Genomic DNA, 25382 nt, shown 5'->3' with positions numbered 1-25382 from the left:
CCTGAGAAGCGTAAGATGGTGAAAACTAAGAGTCGGGGCATGAACCTTCACACTGCCAAAAGAGCTCAATCAGGTAGACTGTCTTCTTCTTCATCCGTCAGACCCTCCGCAAAATCCCATCCCATCCTGAAAAGCCCCACAAAGCCTATCAATTTCCCGACACGAAGCATGAAAAACAGGCCACCAAGAGAAAAATGGCAGATCGCTACGGAGAGGATTTACATGCAACAAAGGATAGCCAAAATGAAACCTGCAAAAAGTAACAAACTGATCCTTGGTCTGAAAACGGCGGTTTCCGAAGTGCGGAGCTTCACAACTCCTCCTCCCGCGGTATACGAGGTCACCAAAGGTATCCTCCTTATTTTAGGAGAGAAGGAAGAGGACATGGAGGGTTGGAGTCAAATCTGTATCCTGTTAGCTAAACGAGGACCCGCCAGTCCGGTTACCAGGCTTGTCAACCTTAAGGGAGCGCCACTGACTGAGTACCAGCTGGAGATTGGGTCCAAGGTGTTGGACAATATTTCAACCGAGGAGATAACCAAGGTTAGCACCGGAGCAAGTGTGCTTTACAAATACATGGCAAAGTTGGTTAACTTTAAGCCGTGATAATGTTGAGCACCGGGGCAAGTTTGCTTTACAAATACATGGCAAAGTTGGTTAACTTTAAGCCGTGATAATGTTGAGTGAGAAATGATGATTTTATTTGGTATGCAAACTTTTGACAATGTGAGAATAGTAATTTAATTTTAATTAACGAAAACTTTATTATGATAGTACTTAATCATCATATTGGCTTTTGGTCAGAGTTGTTTGTTTAATCGATTTATTTGATGCAAAATTTAAACGCTTAAATTGGATTTCGCAGTGGATGGAACTACAAAAACTAAATCATAAAAACAAAAAGTCAATATTAAGCAAAATCACCAACACAGCGATTGAGAAACCAACTGCACGCATGCACGGCCATATTATCGCCAATGCCACCTTCCCGTTATTTTACAAACTGACCAAACACCTGTGCGTTAATTTTTGTGACGATTCAACTGAAACTTTAGACCACTCTTGGTACCACTACCGCGGATTCTGATACGTGATATTGCTCGCTAGATGAATTAAACAGAGACACATCGTTCCATGTTGTGACAAGATAGGTTTCAGGGATTGTTCCTAACGTGGATCAATAGGATAGCTTTCAATCTAAAAGGTTTTCCTTTTTTTGAAAATGTCAACTTTTTCAGTGAACTGTATTGCTACGAAGCATTGCTGTATGTGCCCCGTGACTTAAATGAACTTGGACAACTTTTCAAATATCTTCTTCGTGATAGATTCCATTATTCAATTTTGAACGGAAGAAAATGTGGTGCATGTTGTCAAAACTAAATATAGTTATCCAGTTCCACTATTAAGATTCAAGGACTTCTAAGTCGAATAATCAAATTTATTGTTGAAATGAAAATTTAACAAATATAGTAGAAACTTTGCCGAACAAATCACCATGTAATTAAGTCAGCAACAATTTTATTTTTACTAAATTGTTACAATTTAGTTAAAATAAAATTGAAAGGGTATAATCGTTTTCAATTTGATAAAAACCCAAATTACCCCCAAACGTGACTATAAAAGTGTGCCAGGTTCGCTAAAGTGATTATTAAGCTATTAATTGGTCGTTACGGAGAGAATTTGTATCTTAAAATATATCAAGTGAGCGTGCAGCTGGGTTTAAAATTTCGTGGTTCTAGCATAATTTCAAGGAATAATAAACTAATAATGTAGATAAAGACATAAATTATGAAGTTTCTTCCATAGAATATGTTTCAACACTAAGTCATGCATATAAAGGTTAAGTCATGCATGAAAGCCGTCAGCCGATAATAACAATGATAGGGCTGAGCTCTCAGCCGCTCAACTTCTGTTCGTTACCTAACGGTCGAGGGATCATGCTAATCTCTCTGGCTACCGAGGCTCTGGATAAAGTCTACTATTGTAAACTAGAATATAAAGCAGGATGATTATACAAGATCTGAGGAACTGGGGTGAGAATCAGGGGATAACTGATAGACCTGACATGTTGCACCCTGACCAGCAGGGATAATATAAGGATCACGACACGACGTGCTCTTGGATCTCAAGGGTCTGAGTCTCATAGCTCCCCCTCGCCGACCCTTGAAACACTGCCTCAGTCTCCTCATCCTGCACATCATGACGATTGGGTTGAGAGCAGCATTGCACCCCACCAACACCACGTAGGAGAGCCCCCAACTGTGCCAGTACAGAAACTGACTGTCTCTAGGAACGGTGAACCCGTCCGCTATGTAGATAGTCCAGAACACAAACACGGGGATGTTACAGGCGATGTAGACGGCTGTTACCAGCAGGATTGTGATGGTCGCTTCCAACTTGAGGTTGTTGACGGATCTGTTGTTGTGGGTTAGTTTGATGGATCGTGCGATGGAGACTGATGAGAGGATGCAGCTTATACAAATGGGCAGGATAGGGGCTGCCAGCTGTAGTACTCCTGAAATAGATCTATATTGTCATATTTCGTCGTTAAAAGCTTTAAAGCTTCATCGTAATACAATATATATTTATTAAATTGTGCGTTTTGAAAAAGAAATCGAAAAGCCATTAATATAAATTGATTAAAACGATTTAATTCATAGCTGGTAGCTACGAGAAAAATTAATAAAAGCTAAAATACCTGTAGCCAGATCATAGTACATATACCAATTAGCCTGACTTCCTTCCCAGCAGTAAACATCAGACTTAGAGTAGATGAAATGGGCACTGTCGTTCACTATCGGGACCATTATCCTCAGGAACAGATAACAGGTGTAGAGACCAATTGACCACGTGACTGCGTCCTTACTGACCACTCCCAGAGGGTTGAGGAGGGTTATGGTCCTGGAGATGCTCAACACACAGACCAGGTACACTGACAGGAAGGGAACTATGACCCATACTATGCCCCACAGCTGACAGAAGAGGTCGTTACCGAAGAGAGCTGGTTCCCGGTCCATTGCGAAGCTGATGCCTGTGGGGATGAGAGTGAAGCAGGTTAGGATATCCACCAGGGATAGAACGAGGTAGAGTCTGGTGGGGAGGTCCTTCTTCTGTCGGATAAAGTAGATGAGGGTGGATATGTTGGCTGGGAGTCCCAGTAGGACACATAGGAAGCAGATGCCGCTGAGGAAGTAGTCCACAGCAGGGATGTAGGGGTGGAGGGGAGCTATGGTTGAGGAGTCGGGTGGGTTGGTGTGGTGGTGGAGATCGAACATCGGCACCTCGATACCTGCAGGCATGGTCGTTACTCATATTTTAACAAAAATAGGGAATATTATACAGATAGATCTATATGTACATAAGTTAAGTCAATATGGTCGCATCCAAGCCTTGTTCTAGCTGAAATCGTTAAACTGAGCCAACTAACAGTGGTTATAAAGTATACGATCTCGCAGTCTTTAATGGTTCAAATTTCAAAATGGGCCGCGCCAAAACACTTTACGAATGGTTATGGCTTGGAACCTTCCTAGATGTACAAAGTAACAAATATAGCATTACCAAAATCTTAAATGCTATTTGATCTTTTGGTAGGATACGCAATGATCTTCATTATATTTGTTCGTATACACAATAGAAATGGTGCTCTCGAACATTTTGTGTTTTGAGACACATGTGGTAGGAAATGCTGCAACAATTAAATGATTCTACACGCATTGTTATATATCTGTATACTGACTGGAAGGTAGATATCGAGATTCCCGCACTATATAGTGACAAAACTATATAGTGCGATTACCAGATATCGAATATAAGTTCTATATATGCACCAAGCCTAATCTATGGAGTTATTGTACTCATGTAGGGGAGGTTAGAATAAATGAGCCAATAGGATAGCCAAAAAGTGAGTGATTACAAGCTAATACCTAAGCGTTTTCAAATGAGGACACATGATATAAATGATTTAAAAAAAACCAAAATCAATATTTATAATTAAAAATTAGATTAAAAAATTAAGATATAGAAGAATCCTGCAACTAAACGGCCAACCAGGATAGAATGATTTGTGTTACATTACAATACATTCGTTTGAGAGACTTGATCGTACGTGCACATACTTTAATACTGTTATAACTTATAACACGTTTAAATAAAATGAATAGCATATTTTAGAAAAATTGACCATATGTTCCGAACGTATAATGTTGGAATGTTGGAATGAAATTAATCACTATACGATCACCATCACGCGACTGACTTAAAATATTTTGTTGGTGGTTTTTACGTAAAACCCCAAAATTTACCCGCTACTCTCATACCCTATGTTGTAGGGTATAGGATTTTGTTTGGAATTTGGCAAGAGTTAAAATAAAGATATAGGGTCTATTTCCTTATATATGGTAGAAAGAAAACTCCATTTAAGGACGTGAGGAGAGTTAGGACTCCTCAATAACTACATTTTACTACATTTTACTACATTTTACTACATTTTACTACATTTTACTACATTTTACTACATTTTACTACATTTTACTACATTTTACTACATTTTACTACATTTTACTACATTTTACTACATTTTACTACATTTTACTACATTTTACTACATTTTACTACATTTTACTACATTTTACATATTACTATAACTCTTAAAAAAACCAAACAAAACCATATACCCTAACCCTAACAATTAACATAGACACCAACCAAAATCGAGCCTCTTAATTTTGAAACTTAACCCAAACATCTCTCAAATTTCAAAATTCAAATTTTGAAAAGGTTGTTACCTTTTCATATATCAATATATGTTTACTTTTGTTACTTTATATAGTCTTACCTTTGATAGCAGGGTTTGATTGCATTGTTAGCCACTGGCACCAACTCTCGTCGTTGCTTAGATATCTACAACAAAAACTTCGGAGGTGGTAAAGACATTTATAAAAGATAGGAAAAGTTAATTGATACAGAACAATTTGTCATAAAAAATATCAACTACCTCAACTGTTGAACAAAAATGTATTGATATAAATAATCATGATTAATAAAATATTATGCAAGAATGCTCATGAACTAACATTTAATTACGTCGAATTCTCTAGTGATGAATAACTAATAAGGGCACTTCCGGTATAGTACTATTTCGGAGCGATTAATATATTGTTGAAGAGCAAACTTGCATTTTCATACTGCCCATATAGAAATATTAGCTGTTTTGGCGGTTCCTATTTCATAAATGAATAAAGAAATGATTGTATCATCATTTACAAACAACTTCTGTCACACTGAATGGATTGAACTGTGTTTTTTCAACTAATTTTTGTATGTGCGTTTCAAACTATAATAATATGTACAATGAATATTAATCGTTAACTTTAAGTGTATTATGGATAAATGAATCAAAGGTTATTCATTCAAAAATCAAAAGCAATATATCGAAAGATTGTCGATAAAATAAACACAATTTTAAAATGTTTAATCTTAATTACTTGCAATTATGAATTAATAGAATGAGAAAACATTGCAAAATGAATCGCGCACATCAAGTTTAACAAAAAAGCTAATTATGTTTATACCATTCGAATTTAATGATGACAAGTGACCGGAAAATATCAATTAATTGGCGAGCCTTGGAATAACGTTGGAAGCAACTTCTTCACATAGTGTCATGAAAGTTAGATACATTTAAAAGTTATTTTTTACACTAAATTACATTATACAAACGAATAATTTTCGAGTCAAAATAAAGTGTCGAGTTTTCTCATGATCACGTCCCATTTAATCACCCCTGTATCTTTTAGTTGTTAAACTTTTAGGGTAATTCGTTTGGATGGGACAAAGAATTTCTCCCGACAAAACATTCACAAAATGCGAAGTAATCAAATTATAGAGATAATATCATATCTGTATTTGAAACACTGACATATGTCTGTGCATATTGTTTGAGATTAAAGGACCAGTTAACTGAAAAATTTGTAGTCTCTAATTTGGCTAAGATTTAAATCAGCTGTGACAAACTGGTAAAGAATCGTATCGCCGAAAGAACCAACTCTCTAGCGTACGTGTAACGCGTGTTATTGCAATAATAAGCTGTGGCCTCGTGACGTCATAAAGTCCCTCAGTGCGCGCTTGCATAGCGTAATTTACATTACAAATGTTTATCATCGTCAATAAAACACGTGTAACTCACTCAAATTTTAGAATTATGACTATTACCCTAGTTCTCCAAAATCCTTATAGTTTTGGCTATCATCCTAACTAAAGGAATAGCTGATTGGATGAACAGTGCTCACGTCATGATTTTAAACAGTGATATAGGTTCTTGAACAGTGGCGGGTGAATGTACGGTTAGAAAGTTTCTGCTATTACAACTTATGAGTATTGCTGAAAGCACAATGTAAGGCCTACACGGACCGCCTCTAACTAGCCAAGCCCTGTTTACATGCCGTGTAGCAGGGGACTAGCATATGTGATAATTTTGGATTGTTTTCATTGCTTAATTACACAAGCAGGGAGACTGTACCGATTATTTTTCCCCAGTCCATGAAACTCTAACGAATTTAGAAAGGATACAGATAAGTTATAAATTATAAGTAGGAGTTTGTTCAATTCCGAGAGCAATTATATTTATAGCATAGCGAAATTTCTAACTTTAATCTGCAAGTGTCTGCCAGTACAGGAGACAAGAAGTCTGGCTACTTTACGGCCGTTCCTCTGGGACCATTAGTAGAAGTAGCTTCTATCAGAACAGTGCCGTGGGAACAGAATTCCCGCCAAAATACCCGGTCTACCAAATAGTAAAATTACTGATTGGAGGTGTGTACGGTGTGAGGTGTGTTTTGAATTAGACTTCCGGCTTACCTAGTTGTTATCCTAATTGCATTATCATCGGTGCATAACATAAATAAACTACTGGTAAGTTTAAATACCAAGTGCAAACGTGTTCAGTCGATCGACCCACTGAACAACTATAGAATTTCCAAGACCCTATTATTCTCTGGCCATATCGATTGTTAGATGGCTAAATGACCAACGTTAATCTATACAATTCTAAAACTATGAGCTAGCACTTTAATCTAAAAATACCTTTTTTATATTACTCCTGATTTTTACATTTCACGTAAAACATTGTCGCCAGAGGTTGATCATGGACACTAACAGCTTAATTTGAGATAAATGACTTATGAGTTTCTCTAAAGTTAACTCTAAAGTTGTGTAATGTGTAGTCCAGTCATTTATGGACATTTATGGAAATGAACCTGCAAATGTTCTAATACTCACGAAACTTTGCACAGACCTTCCCGAAGTTATGATTAAACGATTTTCGTTTGGAGACATTTTTTTGACCGTGGAGAAAACCCAGGAGGGCCACGCCATTATTGACCCAATAACGTAACCGACCCCTTGCTTCTGAAGGTCGTAGAGACTTCAAAATAGGCTTGAACGAAGCCGCATATGCATGTTTATATAGGAGTTATTGAGCAACACATGGCCTAAAATCCTTACTTTTCGATAAATTCGCCAAAAACCATTTTGGGCGTGGTGCTAAGCCCATTTTCGATATGATCGTGATGGAGTCTTCAGACAGGATGCAAAAGAACCGCAATTAGCATATTAATATATGACTTGCGAACAAACATATGCCTTAAAGTGCTTACTTTTTCAGTTATTGGCGAAAAACTGATTTTCGGTTCCAGAAATCATGCAAAACTATGGGTATCTGGTTAATTGGGCTATGAAGGCCCTAAAGGTTTTTGAATGTGTGCAAATTGTGCAGAATGGCCATGTTTATATACAACTTATGAAGCAACATGTACCCTAAATTACTTACTTTTCGAGTTATTCGGGGGAAAAGATTGTATTATGTCCATTTTTTACCTGTAAAATACAGTCTCACGAGCTACTCTGCGCGCAAGAGGGACTTTATGACGTCATCGCCAAAATAATACAAACGCTATTTACACGCGTTAGAGAGCAGTTAGAGATTTAGGAATTTCGACTCGTTGCTTAGTTTGCTATTTGTCACAATCTGTCAAAATATGAGGATAACTTTTTTTTTAGTTAACTGGTCCTTTAACATTAGCCCCGAAAAGGAAAATTAGACCCCCTCGAATCAAAAACAAGTTAAAGTGTTTCTTGGCAATGCTCAACAGGTTAATATTTGCAGCTCTATTGATTTGGGTATCTATACTAATAATCTCAAGATGTGTGTTCGTTCGTCTGTAATTTCCGAAAGTTACGGTTCTGGTTTTTTTCGGTATAGTGCCGACAAAACTCTGACCAAGCCAAATGATTAAGGTTTTTTTAGATCGGCCGGTGGTAAGTGGTTTAATTGATCATTTTGTGACCCATATTGTGATACTAAAGTGTCTCACGTACTCTCCCTCTCTACCACTCTCGCTCTCTCCCCCATAACAGATTTGCGATATAATTATGTAATTTGGGAGTGTACCTCAAGATTGGCTATCAAGTATTAGTATAAGATATACGAGGGGCACTCAGAATTAAATTGCGGTGTGTTTGGACAGAGCGATTTCATACTTTCGCACCGTTTTAACTAGGAAAATTTAATGTGTGTTTTCGAATATACGGTAATAAGCGCCAAGCGGGTTTATTCTTTTCAATTTCAACTGCGATAGTGAAGTCCCGGCTGTAGGCACGGGTTACTACTCAAGAAACCCATTCTTAATCAGTTTCCTTTATATATAATTCTAAGATACTAAAAAATGTTGTTGCTAGAAGTTAAAGTTGCAGAGAACATCTAATAGGTGCGATAACTCCATACTCTTCGGCCCGTGGAGGGGCCCCGGTTTGTCCCTCCTTTCTATTATCTTTATACCCTTATTATGGTTTCTATTGTGTCTCTATCGTTATTTTATTTACCCAGTCGGTTCAGTGTGTTTTGGTCCGGGCCTTGCCTGCTGCCCCTGCCATGGCTCTCTAGCTTGGACAGGTTAGACTTATATATATATATATAGCAACAGCTAGTAGAACCCTTTTGCTAGAAGAGAAAACCACAGCTGTATATATTATATATATAGGTGCTGTAAAAGTTTTCAAATAGTGCGATCCCGCATCTGTTTTAGTGTTTTATGTTTGGCAAATTTGGAGGAAAAAACGCGATTAAACTGAACAATGCGCTAAATTTGCAGCTTTTAGGTACTCTCAGGTTGGATTTTTCAACAGTGTAGTATTATAATACAATAATACCTTGGCTTTTGAGGGCTACGGGCGATGATTATTATTATTTTTATAAAACTTCCCGCCAGTCAGTCTGAGGTGACTCGCAGTTTGTGCTGATAATACCTTCGCTTCTCTTGCAGGAAATATATGCAAATTATCAGCTCTCAGTGTCCACGAGTTTTAGTGCATATAATTCCCGGAAAATATTATAACGTTGTGTTGCATTACACGATTGTTTAGTTTAGCACATCAAATGATGTGTTACAAAGTTAATGTATGACACCAAGTTTCCTGACAATTCCAGATGTAAAATTCTAGTATGACCTTATCACCCTCATAGAAGCTTTTACAATTATATGTGTAGGATAACTGGGGGTAGTTTTACAACATCAAATTCAAAAAATATGTTTATACATTGACTACAAGCTAAAATGCCTGCAAATTATATTATCTGCACGTAACTTTATTGACTCAAATTCGATATGTTAAGGGATCTTTTGTAATCGTAGACAGCAGTACAAAGTGCACAAATCTGATAGAACGAATATCTATCAATGGTGCAGAAAAGTGCGGTATTAGGTCAATAGTGCGATTCCTCATTCCACACCCATCGCACTTACATGTTGCCTTTGATCTCCCCCATTCCGTGACTCAATTCATTTTTAATTTGCCACTCTCTTCCCATTCTCCGGTCCGATATTTGGTATCTTATAGACTGTCATAGTCGAGGTAAATGTTTTTCAATGAAACAAGAAATTTCAATGAAAGAAGACATTTAATTTTAGCACATTTTTACAGAATAAAAAGATGTAAAACAATTCATAAAATATAATGCCCATTTGGTGTATGACTTTTTGTCCTTGACTGCTAGTTTAATTTTGGAAGGACAGGTAACTAACGGGGCAAGGAATGCGCGTGCCTGGAAGCTTTTAAAATAACAGTAGAACCAAAAAGAAAGGTACAAACTTTGAATTAATTCGAAAAATATTTGTAATAATTATTGTTAATTATGTATCTATTCCCTACATCTCACTACACATGCAGTTAATAATGTAGATTAAATCTGTCCATCAGTCAAATCCCTAGCACTCTTCAACCATGTCTATTATCACTCATTTCGCTTATTCTCCCATCAGTACATATATACACCAGTGTTCCTCGAACATCAGTCACATCTGTATAATCCTCTGCGTGGATGAGTCGAGTGTTAACAGAAAATGTCAATCTTTAAAGTTAAAAATTAGTTAAAGACTAATCCTGATACAGAGTACAGAGTTCAGTAGCGTAAAATTAATTTTGAAAAGGCCACTCTTTGCTGGTCCGTCGACCGATAGTAAATTGTCAAATCTGTAGTGGATTCGGTCGAATCTGATCAAATCTAAAGCACCCACTTTTAATTATTTACGCCTATTTAATTATGCCGATGTAACATTGTCTGGAAATAAATATAGAACTTACCTCCATGCTGGACGATTTCATTTCCAATGATACAAGGACAGAAATTATGGTCACACTTGACCTTGTTGTAACCCAAACACTCACATTTCTCACAGTTCTTAACATAGATCTCTCCCACATCGTAGTGCCTTCCGTTTACGGTACAAGAGCTGCTGCACTGTTGGAGTTGTGTTAGTTGTGTTAGTTGTGTTAGTTGTTGTGTTGGAGTTGTGTTATTAATAATGTCAGTTATTGATCTTTCTCAGGGCCCGATGTTGATACCTCATAGAACGCACCAACGACATCAAATGTGATCTGCTTATCTCGGATATCAAGTGCTAGCAAGATAAGGATTATTTATTCACATACTTACATCTTTGTTGATACAAACAACAGTCCCGTCGTTACAAGAACACGTATCGCACGTGCCATTGTCTCTCCAACTATCTCCATCCTGGTGGTGGTTTCCTTTGAAGAAACACTTTCGGGGACAGGATGGTTCCTTCGGGCACACGATCAACCCTGAAATTACCAATAAGTTCAAAGTTTTCTTTGTGAAGATAGTATTGCTGTAGTATTATATTTATAGAGAGCAGTTCGCCACAGGACGCCTCCAGTTGACCAATCCCTGTTTACAGTAAGAAGTGACAGGATATTCGGCTTAATTGTTAATCCGGTTCCGGAACTCGGTTTCTAGTCGTATGTAATTATATCATATGTTTTATGTAGTCAATATAGCATACTCTATAACCTAGATCTATAAAACGGAGTACGAGTTAGCAGGGCGCCATGATAGCCGTTTGTTTTCGCATAGTAATTTTTTTTCCAATTTTGCTAATTTAAAATGGAGTTGGGCTCATGGTACTGGTTGTCGGGTGCCTCCCACGAGCGATAAGTCAGGCTATGATTACGTAATTTTGCTGACAGGAGGGGGGGGGGGGGGGGGGGGGTGGTGGGTCTTGATTACGGTTGATAACGGAGGTGGTAAGGCCCATAAATTTGGTTCACAATAAATTTGGTTACAAAAATATTGGTTACCATAATTTTAGTCACAAATTTCGCACATTTTTAGTCTGCAACAATTGAAGTCAAATTTTTTGACTTTTAGTTTTTGAGACCATTTTACATTCCATTCATTTGATTTTTGCAGTACAAAAACGTAAAAGAATGTGAAAGCATAAAAGCAGTGGATTACACGTGTAATAGTCAAACTTCAAAGTAGTTCAGCAGTAGGAACGGTGATGTCATTATATTAATTATAAACAATGTAAGCTCAATATGTCATATATGGGTACACATACTCAAGTTCGACACTTACTATAGTTCGGCAAACCCTAATATAAGGTTCGACTCTGTCGAACTAAAGTGCGCTACCTGGACTCAAGTTCGACACGTACGTTGAAATCTCCGATCTCAAGCAACGAGATCTAGATTGTAGAGTACCGTACTCTACAATCTAGATCTATAAAACAGAGTACGAGATATTTATAAAGCGTACTCTAAGAGTACGCTATATAAATATCTACCACATACCACACTTTACATTATCACAAACGACTAGTAACCGAGTACCGGTCTAGAGATTTGGCTGCTGAACCGGAAACAGTCGGATATCAATCTATTTTCCTGTAAGATACTGAAAGGTTCCGGAATTTCTAACGGCTGGTTGCAAGATGTCAGCAAATTTTTAATCTGCCATTGAACCCTGTGATCCTATGATGAGGACCCGGCGATAACCGTTGGATAACAAGCAGAAATTATTTGTCGAACTAGAGTACGCTACCTGGACTCTAGTTCGACACGTACCGAAGTTCGACAGGGGTGATATCTGGCGAACTTAAATTGTCGAACTATAGTGCGTGTCGAACTAAAGTACGTAAATCAATATATGCTCTATTTATGCCGAAAAATTTAGTCACAATAAATTTGGTTTACAAAAATCTTAGTTAAAATTGTGACTAAATTTGTCGTTCTTAAGGTACGTTATAATATGTGAACGACCCCTAATATTTCTCATACCACTCCTAAAACGATTGATAACCAGATTTGGGGTCCATGGACGGCCTGTGCGTTGGAAGGAGGATAGTCAGGACGGTAATTTGCCTGCCTTGTGCTCGTCATCGCATGGTCACGTGTTTGCTATGCTGCTGTATAATTCTAACTCGCTGGTCAACAAGTTCAGAGTTATTTACAGCAAAAATCGTATCCTGGGCGTGAGTGAAACTACCTGATTCACCACTGTCAGCTAACGTGATACAATCAGTATTCACCTTTATCATGATTTGATACTGTGACCACCATCTCTATTCCTTATGTTTTGATCCGATCTGTATAACAAGCGTACTAATAGATGACAAAGTCTCAGGTGCCTTTCGATCGCGAGATCTGATCTAACAAGCTAACCTGTTCACGAAGCGTGCCAAAAAGGATACGATCCACTGACCTGGGTTCAGTTGTCGTTTTGGGATTTAAGCTGACTGGTCACCCAATTAAGCTGATTGGGTGCCTGTTAACTGCGTGGGAACTAGGTTCAATTGGGTTCAGTTGTCGGTCACCCGTTTCATATAATTTGCTCCTTACAGCCACGTCACATGCTCCTACAATAAGAACCTGCAAACAACTACTGTCTCTCTCACACTCGGAGTCGTATACAGCCTTTGAATCAAGCTCCTCTATACGTATTACGTGCAGTGAACTGTTGCTCACCAGCTAACTGACACAATGACATGAGCTCAGTTCAAAAGGCCCATCATTGAGTAGCAGGAAATATCTCCTCTGTGATAGAAAATCAAAATTACATCTCTCGTCCGGCCTGAGAGAGATTTTCTGCAGCCTATCCCAGGTAGATTCGCAACGAATGTAAGACAACATACTAACATATTATATGTGCTAACAGTAACTGCTAACATCAGATCCTTCTCTATGCCCGCACAGAATAAAATGCTTAAATCGCCTGACAAATCTGATGAAACTCTACCCAGTTTCAAAGTAAGACGGTTTTGGAGGCCTGGCACCTGGCAGATGTGGACCAGCTGAACGGAAATTCCTTAATTCATCCTCCAGCTCGGAAATCTTAGGGTCACCTGCCTCTAAACCATCTATATCCTCCACAGTCCACAGCCTTATTTATGCTAGACTGAATCTCACCTTTCTTTCTGTTCTAACTCTGTTCTGCTCCTCTCTCGATAACTTCTCTCCCCTGCCGACTTTCAATTCTGTCTGGTTTCTCAGTTCTTAAACTCTCTTCAACTCTCCTGCTTCTCTCTCGATAACTTCTTTCTCCTACTGATTTCTGATTCTTCCTGATTGCTCAGTTCTGAAAATCCTTTGAAGACATGTCCATGTGTTTGGTATTATACCTTGGAAACTTTACTCGTGAGAAGCCCAAAATTTGTATGGTTTGAGTGTTTTTAGACTTCCAATCAAATGTACACTTTATCCATGGAGTAATTTTGGAAAGTTTGTAAATTTCTGTCAGGCAAAAAGGCCAGTAAGCTTAACTTTAGATGCCAAAACCAAAGTATTAAAGCTCTTTGGCTTGCATCGAGTACGATACGACACGCAATTATACTAGAAGTGACGACACAAGGATCGTCGCTTAAAGTTGAGATCGAAGGTTTCAAAACTTTTATGGAATATGTTAAATTCTTTGACATTTAATCAAGGTCGAAATCTTAAAACATTTTGGATAGCTTTTATAACAATTGGACATTTTATTTCGGTTCGATTAACATGCTGGGTCCTTAGGTTTGGATTTCGGGGTAAAATACTAATAGCAGCTGCGGGACCATGTCATGTTATAAATATACCCAAATTAAATAAATAATTGGTTAAATGATAGAGGTTAAAAAGCGGTTAATTAATTTCTTCTTCTACACACCCGGTTCCGGTCCGGAAAAATCCGGCAAACTGAAAAATAGATTGATATCCGGCCATTTCCAGCCCGGTAGCCAAAACCCTAGACCGGTCGGTTCCTAGCTTACAGTTTACTCAGCTGTGGAACAGGGGACCAAACAACGGAGCCAAATCAATAAGTGGAATTAAACTGCATATAGCCGTCTAGTGCTAGCTTTATATATCGGGCTTGTTAATTTAGTAATTTTTCATATATAATAGCCTTTTTCTTGTAGATTTATAACCTACCAGGACGCGCGCCAAGTTGGACTCGTCGACGGTAATATATGGAACAAATATTTTACGAGTATCACCCGTTAACCTTTTTCAAATACAACCCAAAAATAATTATTTTATTTTTACAATTCTCAATTAACCTGGTTCACAAACACAGTTGTCGCAATCAATAACAATGGTTTCGCCAACATTGTAAGCACGTCCATCATGGCTGCAGCCCACTTGGCTAGCCCCCACTGGGTTAGCCCTTATCACGGGATTCGTGAACAGGCAAATACCAATCAAAGAAATAGCAAACTGAACCAACATAGTGTCAGAATAATACGATCTAAGCTCGTTCTGCTCAACAAAGGAATTTCAAGATGGAATGTAATAAATTCTAGACTAAATTCCTATTCGTTCGTCTTCTTGTATCAGTACGAGGTACGTATATCTCGTTGGTAGGCCAACAGACAAACTCAAAGCTATTGTTACGTTTCGGTTTTGTCACGTGACCTTGACACAGAGTTTTTATCGTTGTCGAATTGTTTTCAATTACATAAAACAACAAGAACTGAAGAAAAAATCAATTCTATACATCTCAACTTAGCAGGAGTTAACAGCAGTGATACATACAAGCACAGCTTTTCATGTTGACAATGCATTTTTTTTGGTGTTAACTGTATTGTTACATATGAAAGATAGTTTATGTCATAAATTCGTTAACTAGCTCGTTAGTCTAGTTAGATTAGGGAGTGATAGGCGCGCCAGGGAAAACAATAGCATAATAATATAACAGCAAATCAAACGAAAAATATGAATTTAGGTAACAACCAAAAGGTTCCATAGCAACGGTGTTTTAATGCACACATGCACGTGCAAAGATTGTTTTAACGTCATTTTGATCGGTTTTGTGGTAATTACGTTGTGTTTAAAGTGTTTTATATTTAAATCGGCTGTATCTTCGGTTGAGATGGATATTTTTTGATGCGATTAAAAATTTATTTCAAAGAATACTACTAGCTTCGTCCCTGTTACCACGGGCTTTCTAGTATAACATAATTCGAAAGATTATTTTTGTCTGTGTCTGTATGTACGACCGCCCATGTGCAAATTGGACGAGAAATAGGAAGTTAGGTAAAAATAAAAAGGTTGCATAGCAACGGTGTTGGAATGCGCACGTGCACGTGCAATGCTTGTTGGAACGGCATTTTGATCGATTTTGTGGTAATTACGTTGTGTTTAAAGTGTTTTTTGGCTCCGGCTGTATCTTCGGTTGGGATGGATATTTTTTGATGCGATAGAAAAAAAAAACATGACTATCATTATCAAAGAATACTATTACCTTCCTCCTAGTGACCGCGGCTTTTCTAGTATAGCATTAGCATTATCTCGAATATATTATTGCTATAAAACGGCATACTGAAAGTTATATTGGTCAATTATGTGTTGAGTATGTACAGTTTGTATAGAAACTTAGACAAATATACACCAGCGATTCAAGCTGCAACTTACTAGTCGTTACACGAATTATGAATTATATTAGGGGTAGACTGGTTCGTAGAGATGACTTCCTAGTTAGTTTGTGTGTATATAGTAGGTCTGTGCTGCTTCTAATGATGCGACCTCCGAAGGCAGACCTCCCCTTTGGAATACGAGCTCGGAAGCGGGAGCTCTGCCATCGAAATTCGAAGCACCTATCGAGAATGACTCATACCGAAAATTTAAGAAGTCGAAATTTTGTTCAAAGTTTTTGTGGAAACTACTTTTGTTCATGTTTCATGGCCATGCTACCCTGATCATTATGAGCCGAAAATATTTTTTCGGTCTTTTCAAGTCCCCCCATTTTACTTTTAGCAGATAATTTTTCAATCGAAAAATAATACAGTATAATACAGTAAACGAGGCAAGCAGTTGTTAAGCAGTTGTTAAGCAGTTGTTAAGCAGTTGTTAAGGGGGCATACACCAAATCTGTCCAGACCAAATGACCTCATAGGCAGTTCAGTGACCTTCTAGCGCACCGTTTCCACACCAAAAAAAAATTATTTTGAGAATACCTATTTTTGTAATCGAGCATTTCCTGGTTAGAGTGCAATTTTCGGAAAAACACAATTTGTTTCGTGGAGAGGCTATAAGTTCATCGATTTCTTGCGGTATCGGGTTGAAATTTTGCTCGCCGTCTTTTCACACCTATTTCAAGGTGTGTGTAAAATCTTGATATCGTATCTAAAAAGGCTGGTGTGTTATAAATTTTTAAAGTAAAAAAAAGTCAAAAAGCTGAAATTGTCCTTTTCAGGCTTATTTTAACCAAAAAGTCAGTCAGGGAAGATCGGATTGATTTGATGCTTGACATGAAATTGTTCTCTGAATTCTGGCGCAGTTTTTGATGCTCTCAAAAATGTTTTTACTCATTCATCTTCAGATCTATTGGACTTCAAAGCCAAACAACAAATTTAGTCACATTTTTCGTTTTTCATATTTAGTCACCCTAAAATAAATGCTTCCCTTTGAAGTAATGGGAGAAAATGTGATTTTTTGGCTTTGCAGATAAAAAATCACATTTTCTCCCATTAGTATTACTTCAAAGGGAAGCATTTTAGGGTGTTTTGTTGTTCTTCGCTCATATATAAATGTGCTAGTTGCGATTATTTTGCGCACTTCAAAAAGTCACTAGCACATTCCTATCAAAATTTTAGAAAAATCAGTAAATATGAAAAACGAAAAATATGACTAAATTTGTTGTTTGGCTTTGAAGTCCAATAGATCTGAAGATGAATGAGTAAAAACATTTTTGAGGGCATCAAAAACTGCGCCAGAATTCAGAGAACAATTTCATGTCAAGCATCAAATCAATCCGATCTTCCCTGACTGACTTTTTGGTTAAAATAAGCCTGAAAAGGACAATTTCAGCTTTTTGACTTTTTTTAACTTTACAAATTTATAACACACCAGCCTTTTTAGATACGATATCAAGATTTTACACACACCTTGAAATAGGTGTGAAAAGACGGCGAGCAAAATTTCAACCCGATACCGCAAGAAATCGATGAACTTATAGCCTCTCCACGAAACAAATTGTGTTTTTCCGAAAATTGCACTCTAATTACCAGGAAATGCTCGATTACAAAAATAGGTATTCTCAAAATATTTTTTTTTGGTGTGGAAACGGTGCGCTAAAAGGTCACTGAACTGCCTATGAGGTCATTTGGTCTGGACGGCAGTTGTTAAGAAGTTGTTAAGAAGTTGTTGTAAAATTTAAACGGACTTTAACTTGGACGGACTTTATTTGAACGGACATAAAAATGAACGCTAGGGCCTTCAGCGTTTAATTATTGTCCGTTCAAATAATGTCCGATAAGGTAGTACTAGTAGCGGAATATAGCATAAACAATAAGCTTTCTTTTCTTCTTTTAAAAATTTTTTAAGATCTGTTAAAACTTGGAAGAAACTGGTAAACTTAGTGATCAGACCGAGGATTGCATATTTGGACGAACATGATGTTGAAAAATAAAGATATTGGGTTGTTCGGGGAACGGGACAGCTGAAGATGAAAATACTTTGATCTGAAGACTCAAATGGATTAACTCGGAGAAATAGAATGGCAAGGATCTGGTGACAGGAGAAAAACATAATATTGGGCTGACCATTCATGGGTGTTGGGAGGGATACTGGGTCAGATATTGAGAAAAGGAGAGTGTTATAATTATATTTATAAAATAAAACTCCGCTTAACTTAAACTTTGCGAGCTACATGGGATCATGTGCTTACATACAATAGCAATTATTAATTTACCACTATAAGTATAAGGATTACGTAGAAAATTATAAAATATATGCGGTATAGTCTTTTGTGAAGTTTTCGTTAGGATTAAACTTTGACGATTACGATGCATATTGGAATCGCCATGATGGTTATGGTTGGCACTTGCGTGTTTTCACTTCCGGTAGTCAGATCCATGGTTATTCCGCAACAGAAGTGCACGTGCGTTCACGCTGGTCTGACATACCAAGTCGGTGAAACCATTGTTATTCACTGCGACAACTGCGTCTGCCAACCAGGTTTGTTCAGAATTTCCCCTTGCTTCCTCACAGATGATGTTTTCAACGGCATACTAATGTACTGCTGCGCAAAGTTACGCCACTGCCGGAGCGCGCCACTGCACGTGCCGGGCCGCGACACTTGTTAATTCTCCACATAGCCTTCAATTGTGGCTAACTTACAATGGACTATGGAGTTACACTTACTATACAGGGTAACTAAGTCTAACCATCAACTTGTAGAGATCAATTTTCGCAATCGGTATCCAATTCCATTTAGATTACATTCACGCATAGTTGAACATTGAACAGAATGAGATAAGTGGAAAAAACAAATAAACGAATAGATTTTAAGTTTGTAAAGGATCGTCGCTTGAGATCGGAGATTTCAAAATTTTAGGGAAAATGTTAAATTCTTTGAAATTCAATCAAAGTCGAAATTTTAAAACTTTTCAGATTAATTTTATAACAATCGAACATTTTATTTCGGTTCTATAGTATTAACATGCTGGGTCCTTAGGTTTGAATTTCGGGGTAGAATAATATGTCTCGCGATCTGATTTACTGCGGATTTTAGGGCAAAATACTAATAACCTAGGTGCGGGAGTATGTTATTGAATAATTAAATAAATAATTGACGCTTAGATCCACATTTTTAAATGATAAAGGTTAGTTAAAATTTTCCGGCAGCCTGAAATTTGTTCTTCTACATACCCGGTCCCGGTCCGGCAAAATTCGGCAAATCGTAAAATACATTTATATTGATATCTGGCAGCCAAAACCCCAGGTACCGGTCAGTTCCAAATTTATACTAATACCATACTCATGATAATACACTGTCATACTAAAAATTTGGTGTATCCAGGTCTAATTCTTGAGCCCATTAAAAGTATATGCAACTATTATAATATTAATAGATCATATAGCTCATTAAAACAACTGTTGAAATCAACAAAATTACAGGAAAGATCGTGTGCCCGGAGCTAGCTAACTGTGTCCGTGACTGCTTCCACAAGGGAGAAACCCACAAGGACGGGGATGTTTGGTATGTTAAAGAAACATGTGATAAGTGCACTTGTGCAGATGGGGTTACTACATGTGCTCAATACAGATTTTGTATTACAGAACAGTAAGTTTTGGTAAGAGGCCCTTACATTTTTGTTTAGCAATGTTTTTTTATTTTGCTATAAATATAATCAACAGTCGAGACTCGAGTTTAATTTAAATTCTAAAAGGATTTTGTTATTTTTACATTAATGACTCTGATTAGAGCCTTTTCTGATGATTAGATCCCTGAACATTATATACATTTTTTTATAATTATGTAAAATGGTGATGGAACGTTTTTGCATGAGTAAACTCAATTTTAAAGTAACTTTATTTTTTTATGGGATCTAAAATTGTTGAATAATTCTAATAATGAATACTAAAGATTAATTTCCATTTAACGGTAAAAATCGCATTGAATTTGACATGAAACAATTTTTAGCAAGTATCCCACTAAAACCAAAAAGTGTCTCTTTAAAGTTATTAATTACAAACCAGTATTTATTAATTGCCAATATAACTAAAAAACTAAACCCTTTCACTTTAAATCAGAATAATATGATTGAACTACACTAACCCTGATTCTTAAAAGTATCTTAAGATGAATAACGAATAATGATCCACATGATCATGATATGTTCACCACTTCAACTTATCACTCCTCTTTGTTTTCTCCTTTTCCTAACCAATAACCCGGTTATCCTCCGCGATAGAGACCCTCCTGTCGTCACATTTGTTAACCAGGGTTCCACGTGGGTTACTACTGTCCGTGAATTCCACTAAGAAGGCAATTGTTATCGGTCTTGTTACAAATCTTAGCTCAAGTAACAAGTACCGTGAAAATTAAAAAAAAAGTAAAAGAACCCATTTGTGATTTGCATGATTCACTAACACAAAATTAAATTTAACGCAAAAACGTATTTGTTCCTAACTTACTTTCGTGCTGAATTGGTTGATTGTCAATAAGGCAAGCACAAAAGTTTTTATCACAATGAATCGTCATTTTCCAGACACGTGCACATTTCGCAGTCTTTTTTAAACGATTCTCGAAGTGCAGATGGCCTTGCCCTGAACAATAACCCTAATTGCACTATTGGAATCAGAATTGGGATTGGAATAATATGAATTTATATGTAATTGTATTTACGATATGGATAATTAATCAAAATTTTAATCGGACCCATGATAATTGTAAGTATAACAAAGATTTCAAATTTGTTTCCATAAAAAAAATTAAGTACGACCGCTATATGTACCGATATATCGAAACAAGAACATCACTAAAGTAAAGGCCTCTGAAGTAAAGGCCTCCAAGGGCCTCTAACTCAATTTTACTTTTCTCTGAGTACTCGTGACAGTCTCGTCTACGCAAGAACATCTATCATACGTTTCTTTGCCAACTCTCATTGTCCCGATGGGTTGGAATATACTTTTAAATGTATAAACACACAATGTTGGAGAATTTAATGGTTATATGCTCATGACCAGGTTATATGCTCATGATCAGGTCGACTAGCTCCAGTCATCCTGCCTATCTAATTGTAAAACCTTCTATGAGGGTAATTATGAGAGTTCATGCATTTTGAATTGTTAGAAAACTCAGCGTAAGACATTGCGTCAGCGTAAGACAAATTGTCAATTGTCGTGTTGGATACAAAAATCGTGTTGGCCGTTAGGCAACGTTATATAGTTATTTGCTATGCTGTTGAATAATCCAAGCTGAGAGTACTTAAATGCTGGAAATTTTGCGAATTGTTCAGCTAAATTGCGGTGTTTTTGTCTCTAAATTTGCCGCGCATAAAAAGGTTTTAGATATAGGTGCGGAATCGCACTATTTCCAAAATATGTATTATCACACCTACAATCTACATTACATTTTGCCTTTGAAAACGAAGGGGGAGGGGTTAAAAATTAGCCAAAAAGTGATACGCCATAATTTATGAACGATGTCACATTATGATTTTATTCCAAGTGGATCAAAATAGCAATCATTTGCTCACTTGACTCAAATATAATTGCGGCAAGTGATTCCCATTCCGTGATCTTTTCTGGTAAAAAGATTACTTACTCTTAGTAACGAAGCAATGAATAAACCATAAAATACTGTTCACATATTAAGTAATCATTATTCACTTTTAATTCAGTTTCACACATAACTATTGTGTCAAATTTACACTAGCGTAACCCCACCTCGGCTGATTACGTAATATGTGAACGACTCCTTCATGGTAGACACAGCTGTCGCACCAATGTCATTTAATTTTAGGGTCTGCCCACACTACGCCATGTGGCGACGGGCCACATGGCGTGGGTCAAAAGGCACAGTGTGTTTAGAGCTCCCGCCATGTGGCCCGTCTATCTAAACACACTGTGCCACTTGGCGTGGATTTAGCAAGGGGAATAGAGGCACGGATTTTTAAAATCTGTGCCTCTATTCCCCGAGAGTTTCCACGCCAACTGGTGGGAGCTCTAAACACACTACGCGCCTCGTTGTGTGAATCCGGTGACTAGTGGCGGGAGCTCTAAACACACTGTGCCTTTTGACCCACGCCATGTGGCCCGTCGCAACATGGCGTAGTGTGGGCAGGAAATCCGTGCCTCTGAATAGAGCCGCGGATTTGCTAAATCCACGCCAAGTGGCACAGTGTGTTTAGGTTAATCGGGCCATGTGGCCCGTCGCCACATGGCGTTGTGTGGGCAGACCCTTACCTGGGGACCCCAAGCTATTATATGTATGTTCATAATCATAGAGATTTGGCGGAATGACAGGCTGAGCGCCGCCCAGTAACAATGTCATACTCCCACCCATCGTGACTGCATATTCCGTCCCCGTAGAGCATTTCTTGACCTCACAACTAGAAACATGCATGTACCAACCATTACAATCAGGGTGAAACGATGAAACAGATCGTGATCGTCAGAAAACGCGACAATAGACTAATAGACTACTTATAACTTGTGGCTCCCTATGCATTGGATCAGTAGACTCAGTACAAGGCGGCTATTTAAGTGATGGCTTTGTTTCTAGATTGCGACTCCGGCTACGAACAGTCACGTGATCTTACCTTACGGATGAGGTAAAAGTTTATAATCCTATTCCTAACTACACGAGGACATGATGTCGTTAAAGCAGAAATAATAACGGCATTTACTTGAGTATTTTCCGCCACACCAACCATTTTGTCACCCTATTGACGCCACCGGTTACACCATTATTATATTAATTATTGTTATACCATTAATATATATATATATTTTTAGTCAATTCATAAAAACAGAAGACTTTTTGGTTATCATATTGATATACAGTCAGCACAATCAAAATCAAATTGAATTGATGCTTTTAAAACTAAAAATAAATGAATATTTAAGATTCAATATGAGTTGACAAGAAATTTGAAAACCATGAGCAAGCTGCCAAAAAAAAACTGGACTTCCCTACAACTCATAAAATCATGAAGTAAAGCTCTCCTATCTTAAGGTAAAACTACTATCCACGTTATCTCAAGCCAGCTGAACTCGACCAAAATATCGAGTCTCAAAATATTTTGAAACACTCCTCGTTCAATTTATTCCTCCAGAATGTCCTCGATTCCAGCCCTGACCAGAACAACTGGTCCGCCTAACCTGTTGTCCTCCTTTATAGTCTGCCTGCCATCGTCACATATGTACACCAAAGTTCCCCGGGGATCATTCGCATCTGTTATTTCATCTGAGTGGATATATTCAGGAAATTAAGCTAGTTAAATTTGTTTGGATACGGATTCTAGCAGCTACAATTTGTAACACAAGCAAGTTTTAACAAGATTTTTTTCAAGCTGACAACAATTTTATAAACTTGGTATTAACCCACCTCCATGCTCAACAATTTGATTTGCAATAAGACAGGGGCAAAAGTGTTTGTTGCACTTAATTACGTCACGGCCCAAACAGATACATGTCTCACAGTCGATCTTGAACGATTCTCCCTTTTCGTAGTGCTTACCATTTACTGTACAGGAACCCCTACACTGTTGGAATTGGAACAAAGAATAATCTATAATCATATGTAGATTCTACATATGATTCTACATTGTAGAATAATAATGTTGATTTAAAATGCACCCGGAAGTGCAATCATGATCGGATCTTAAAAAAGTAAAAACAAACGGTATTATATTTTAAATCTTTAAATCAAGAATAAAAATAGGACCAGGACCAGGACCAGGACCAGGACCAGGACCAGGACCAGGACCAGGACCAGGACCAGGACCAGGACCAGGACCAGGACCTGGACCAAGACCAGGACCAGGAAAAAACTTACGTCTTTGGGGGAGCAGGTGACAGTCCCATCTCTACAAACACACTTATCACAAGTTTTACTGCTAGTAAACTTGTCTCCGTCTTTATAAATCGTTTCCTTGTACAGACAGTCGCGGGGACAGGTTGGAGGTGTTGGACACACGATCTTGCCTGTAGTGTTTTGGAAATATATTACAGTGGATCTAAGAGATTCGCCGTTTTTATTTCAATGATAGGCTTATTGTGTTTTGGAAAAACTTGTATATCTGAGTTTATACTTTAAAGATTGCAATAATTGTTTCCAAGCGTGCTATTAATACACTGGAACTTCGAAGTTCCTCTTACGTCGCACCAATTAAAGAAAACTGTTTGACGAAAACAGGATGATGATTTTATTTGTGAACATGATTTCTTTAAAACGTTGATCACATATTTCAACCAGTGGCCAAAATGTTTGAAAACTTTAATTTTACGAATGCGAATCTCATATATCATATATCATTGTAGAGGCTTTTGTTAACACAGTTGAATAATAATTAACTGTCCAGTTGTGGGCCTAGACAACATGTAAAATGTATCATACAGGTCAACCTACCCTGCCTAGAAGTCCTGGATTATATATTATAATGAACCTGGACATATGTGGCGTGCAGCTCTATAAACCAAAACCAAACCTACGAATAAAGTAAAAGGATTAAACTTAATACGAAAAACCCACCGGGAGTGCAGGTGCAGTTGTCGCACCCAACCATTAACAAGTCCCCAATATCCACATCCTGGCCATCGTGAGCGCACCCCACATCACCCCCCTCCAGCATGGGGTACTGTCTTGTCAGGGGCAGGATCACCAGGAGGAAGAGCAGAACAGTCAGCATGATCGCGGCAAAACACAAGCAGTTTAATAAAGTCTGTCTCGTGAACTCAATGACAGTAAAAATACAAGTTGGTTGTGTCGCGAAAATTAATTTACTGGTGCTCTGATTTTGTTAGTGGTGTCGATAATTTTGGTGCGTATTGTTTGATATTTTATCATTTCATGCTGCTTCTCTTTTGTTTGATTTGTACATTTACCTCAGGAAATTTGGGATGGGACGGGTAGATGTAGTCAATGTAATCCCATGTTGGGTCATGTGGCAATATTCATGTCTATTTTAAAAGATGTGTATTATGAAGGAGCAATGACATGTGTTTGATAATTTAGCAGACCCTGTGACATCAAAAAGATGATTATAGGAGATTGAACAAAGAAAAACTTCAATTTAAAGGAATATGAAAGAATGTTCAAATTAGTT

General features: G+C 37.6%; 4 protein-coding genes and 1 long non-coding RNA gene across 5 annotated transcripts in view; 2 read left to right on the top strand and 3 right to left on the bottom strand.

Annotated features, from left to right (window-relative positions):
* Nucleotides 1-25382, top strand: part of LOC134822799 (protein ABHD13-like) — a 948842-nt gene that overhangs the window by 796707 nt on the left and 126753 nt on the right. The gene's annotated exons all lie outside the window — the stretch shown is intronic.
* LOC134823627 (kappa-type opioid receptor-like) lies at nt 2010-3299 on the bottom strand. Its single transcript, XM_063835161.1, has 2 exons — nt 2699-3299; nt 2010-2515 (listed from the first exon to the last, which is right to left on the bottom strand). The coding sequence occupies exons 1-2, from the start codon at nt 3297-3299 to the stop codon at nt 2010-2012; spliced, it is 1107 nt and encodes a 368-aa protein (XP_063691231.1).
* LOC134823388 (kielin/chordin-like protein) lies at nt 9940-15217 on the bottom strand. The gene is made up of 4 exons (XM_063834845.1): nt 14886-15217; nt 10988-11136; nt 10636-10792; nt 9940-10364 (listed from the first exon to the last, which is right to left on the bottom strand). The coding sequence occupies exons 1-4, from the start codon at nt 15052-15054 to the stop codon at nt 10270-10272; spliced, it is 570 nt and encodes a 189-aa protein (XP_063690915.1). The 5' UTR covers nt 15055-15217; the 3' UTR covers nt 9940-10269.
* LOC134823341 (uncharacterized) lies at nt 18547-20062 on the top strand. The gene is made up of 2 exons (XR_010161278.1): nt 18547-18783; nt 19726-20062. It is a non-coding gene; the product is annotated as an uncharacterized LOC134823341 (long non-coding RNA).
* On the bottom strand, nt 23277-25089 carry LOC134823050 (kielin/chordin-like protein). Its single transcript, XM_063834400.1, has 4 exons — nt 24809-25089; nt 24113-24261; nt 23663-23819; nt 23277-23521 (listed from the first exon to the last, which is right to left on the bottom strand). The coding sequence occupies exons 1-4, from the start codon at nt 24963-24965 to the stop codon at nt 23379-23381; spliced, it is 606 nt and encodes a 201-aa protein (XP_063690470.1). The 5' UTR covers nt 24966-25089; the 3' UTR covers nt 23277-23378.

This window comes from Bolinopsis microptera, chromosome 11 (assembly GCF_026151205.1).
Source record: "Bolinopsis microptera isolate Bmic1 chromosome 11, MBARI_Bmic_1.0, whole genome shotgun sequence".
Classification (NCBI taxonomy): domain Eukaryota; kingdom Metazoa; phylum Ctenophora; class Tentaculata; order Lobata; family Bolinopsidae; genus Bolinopsis; species Bolinopsis microptera.
Note: the sequence above shows the minus strand (reverse complement) of the source record. Positions and strands in the feature narration are given on the sequence as shown.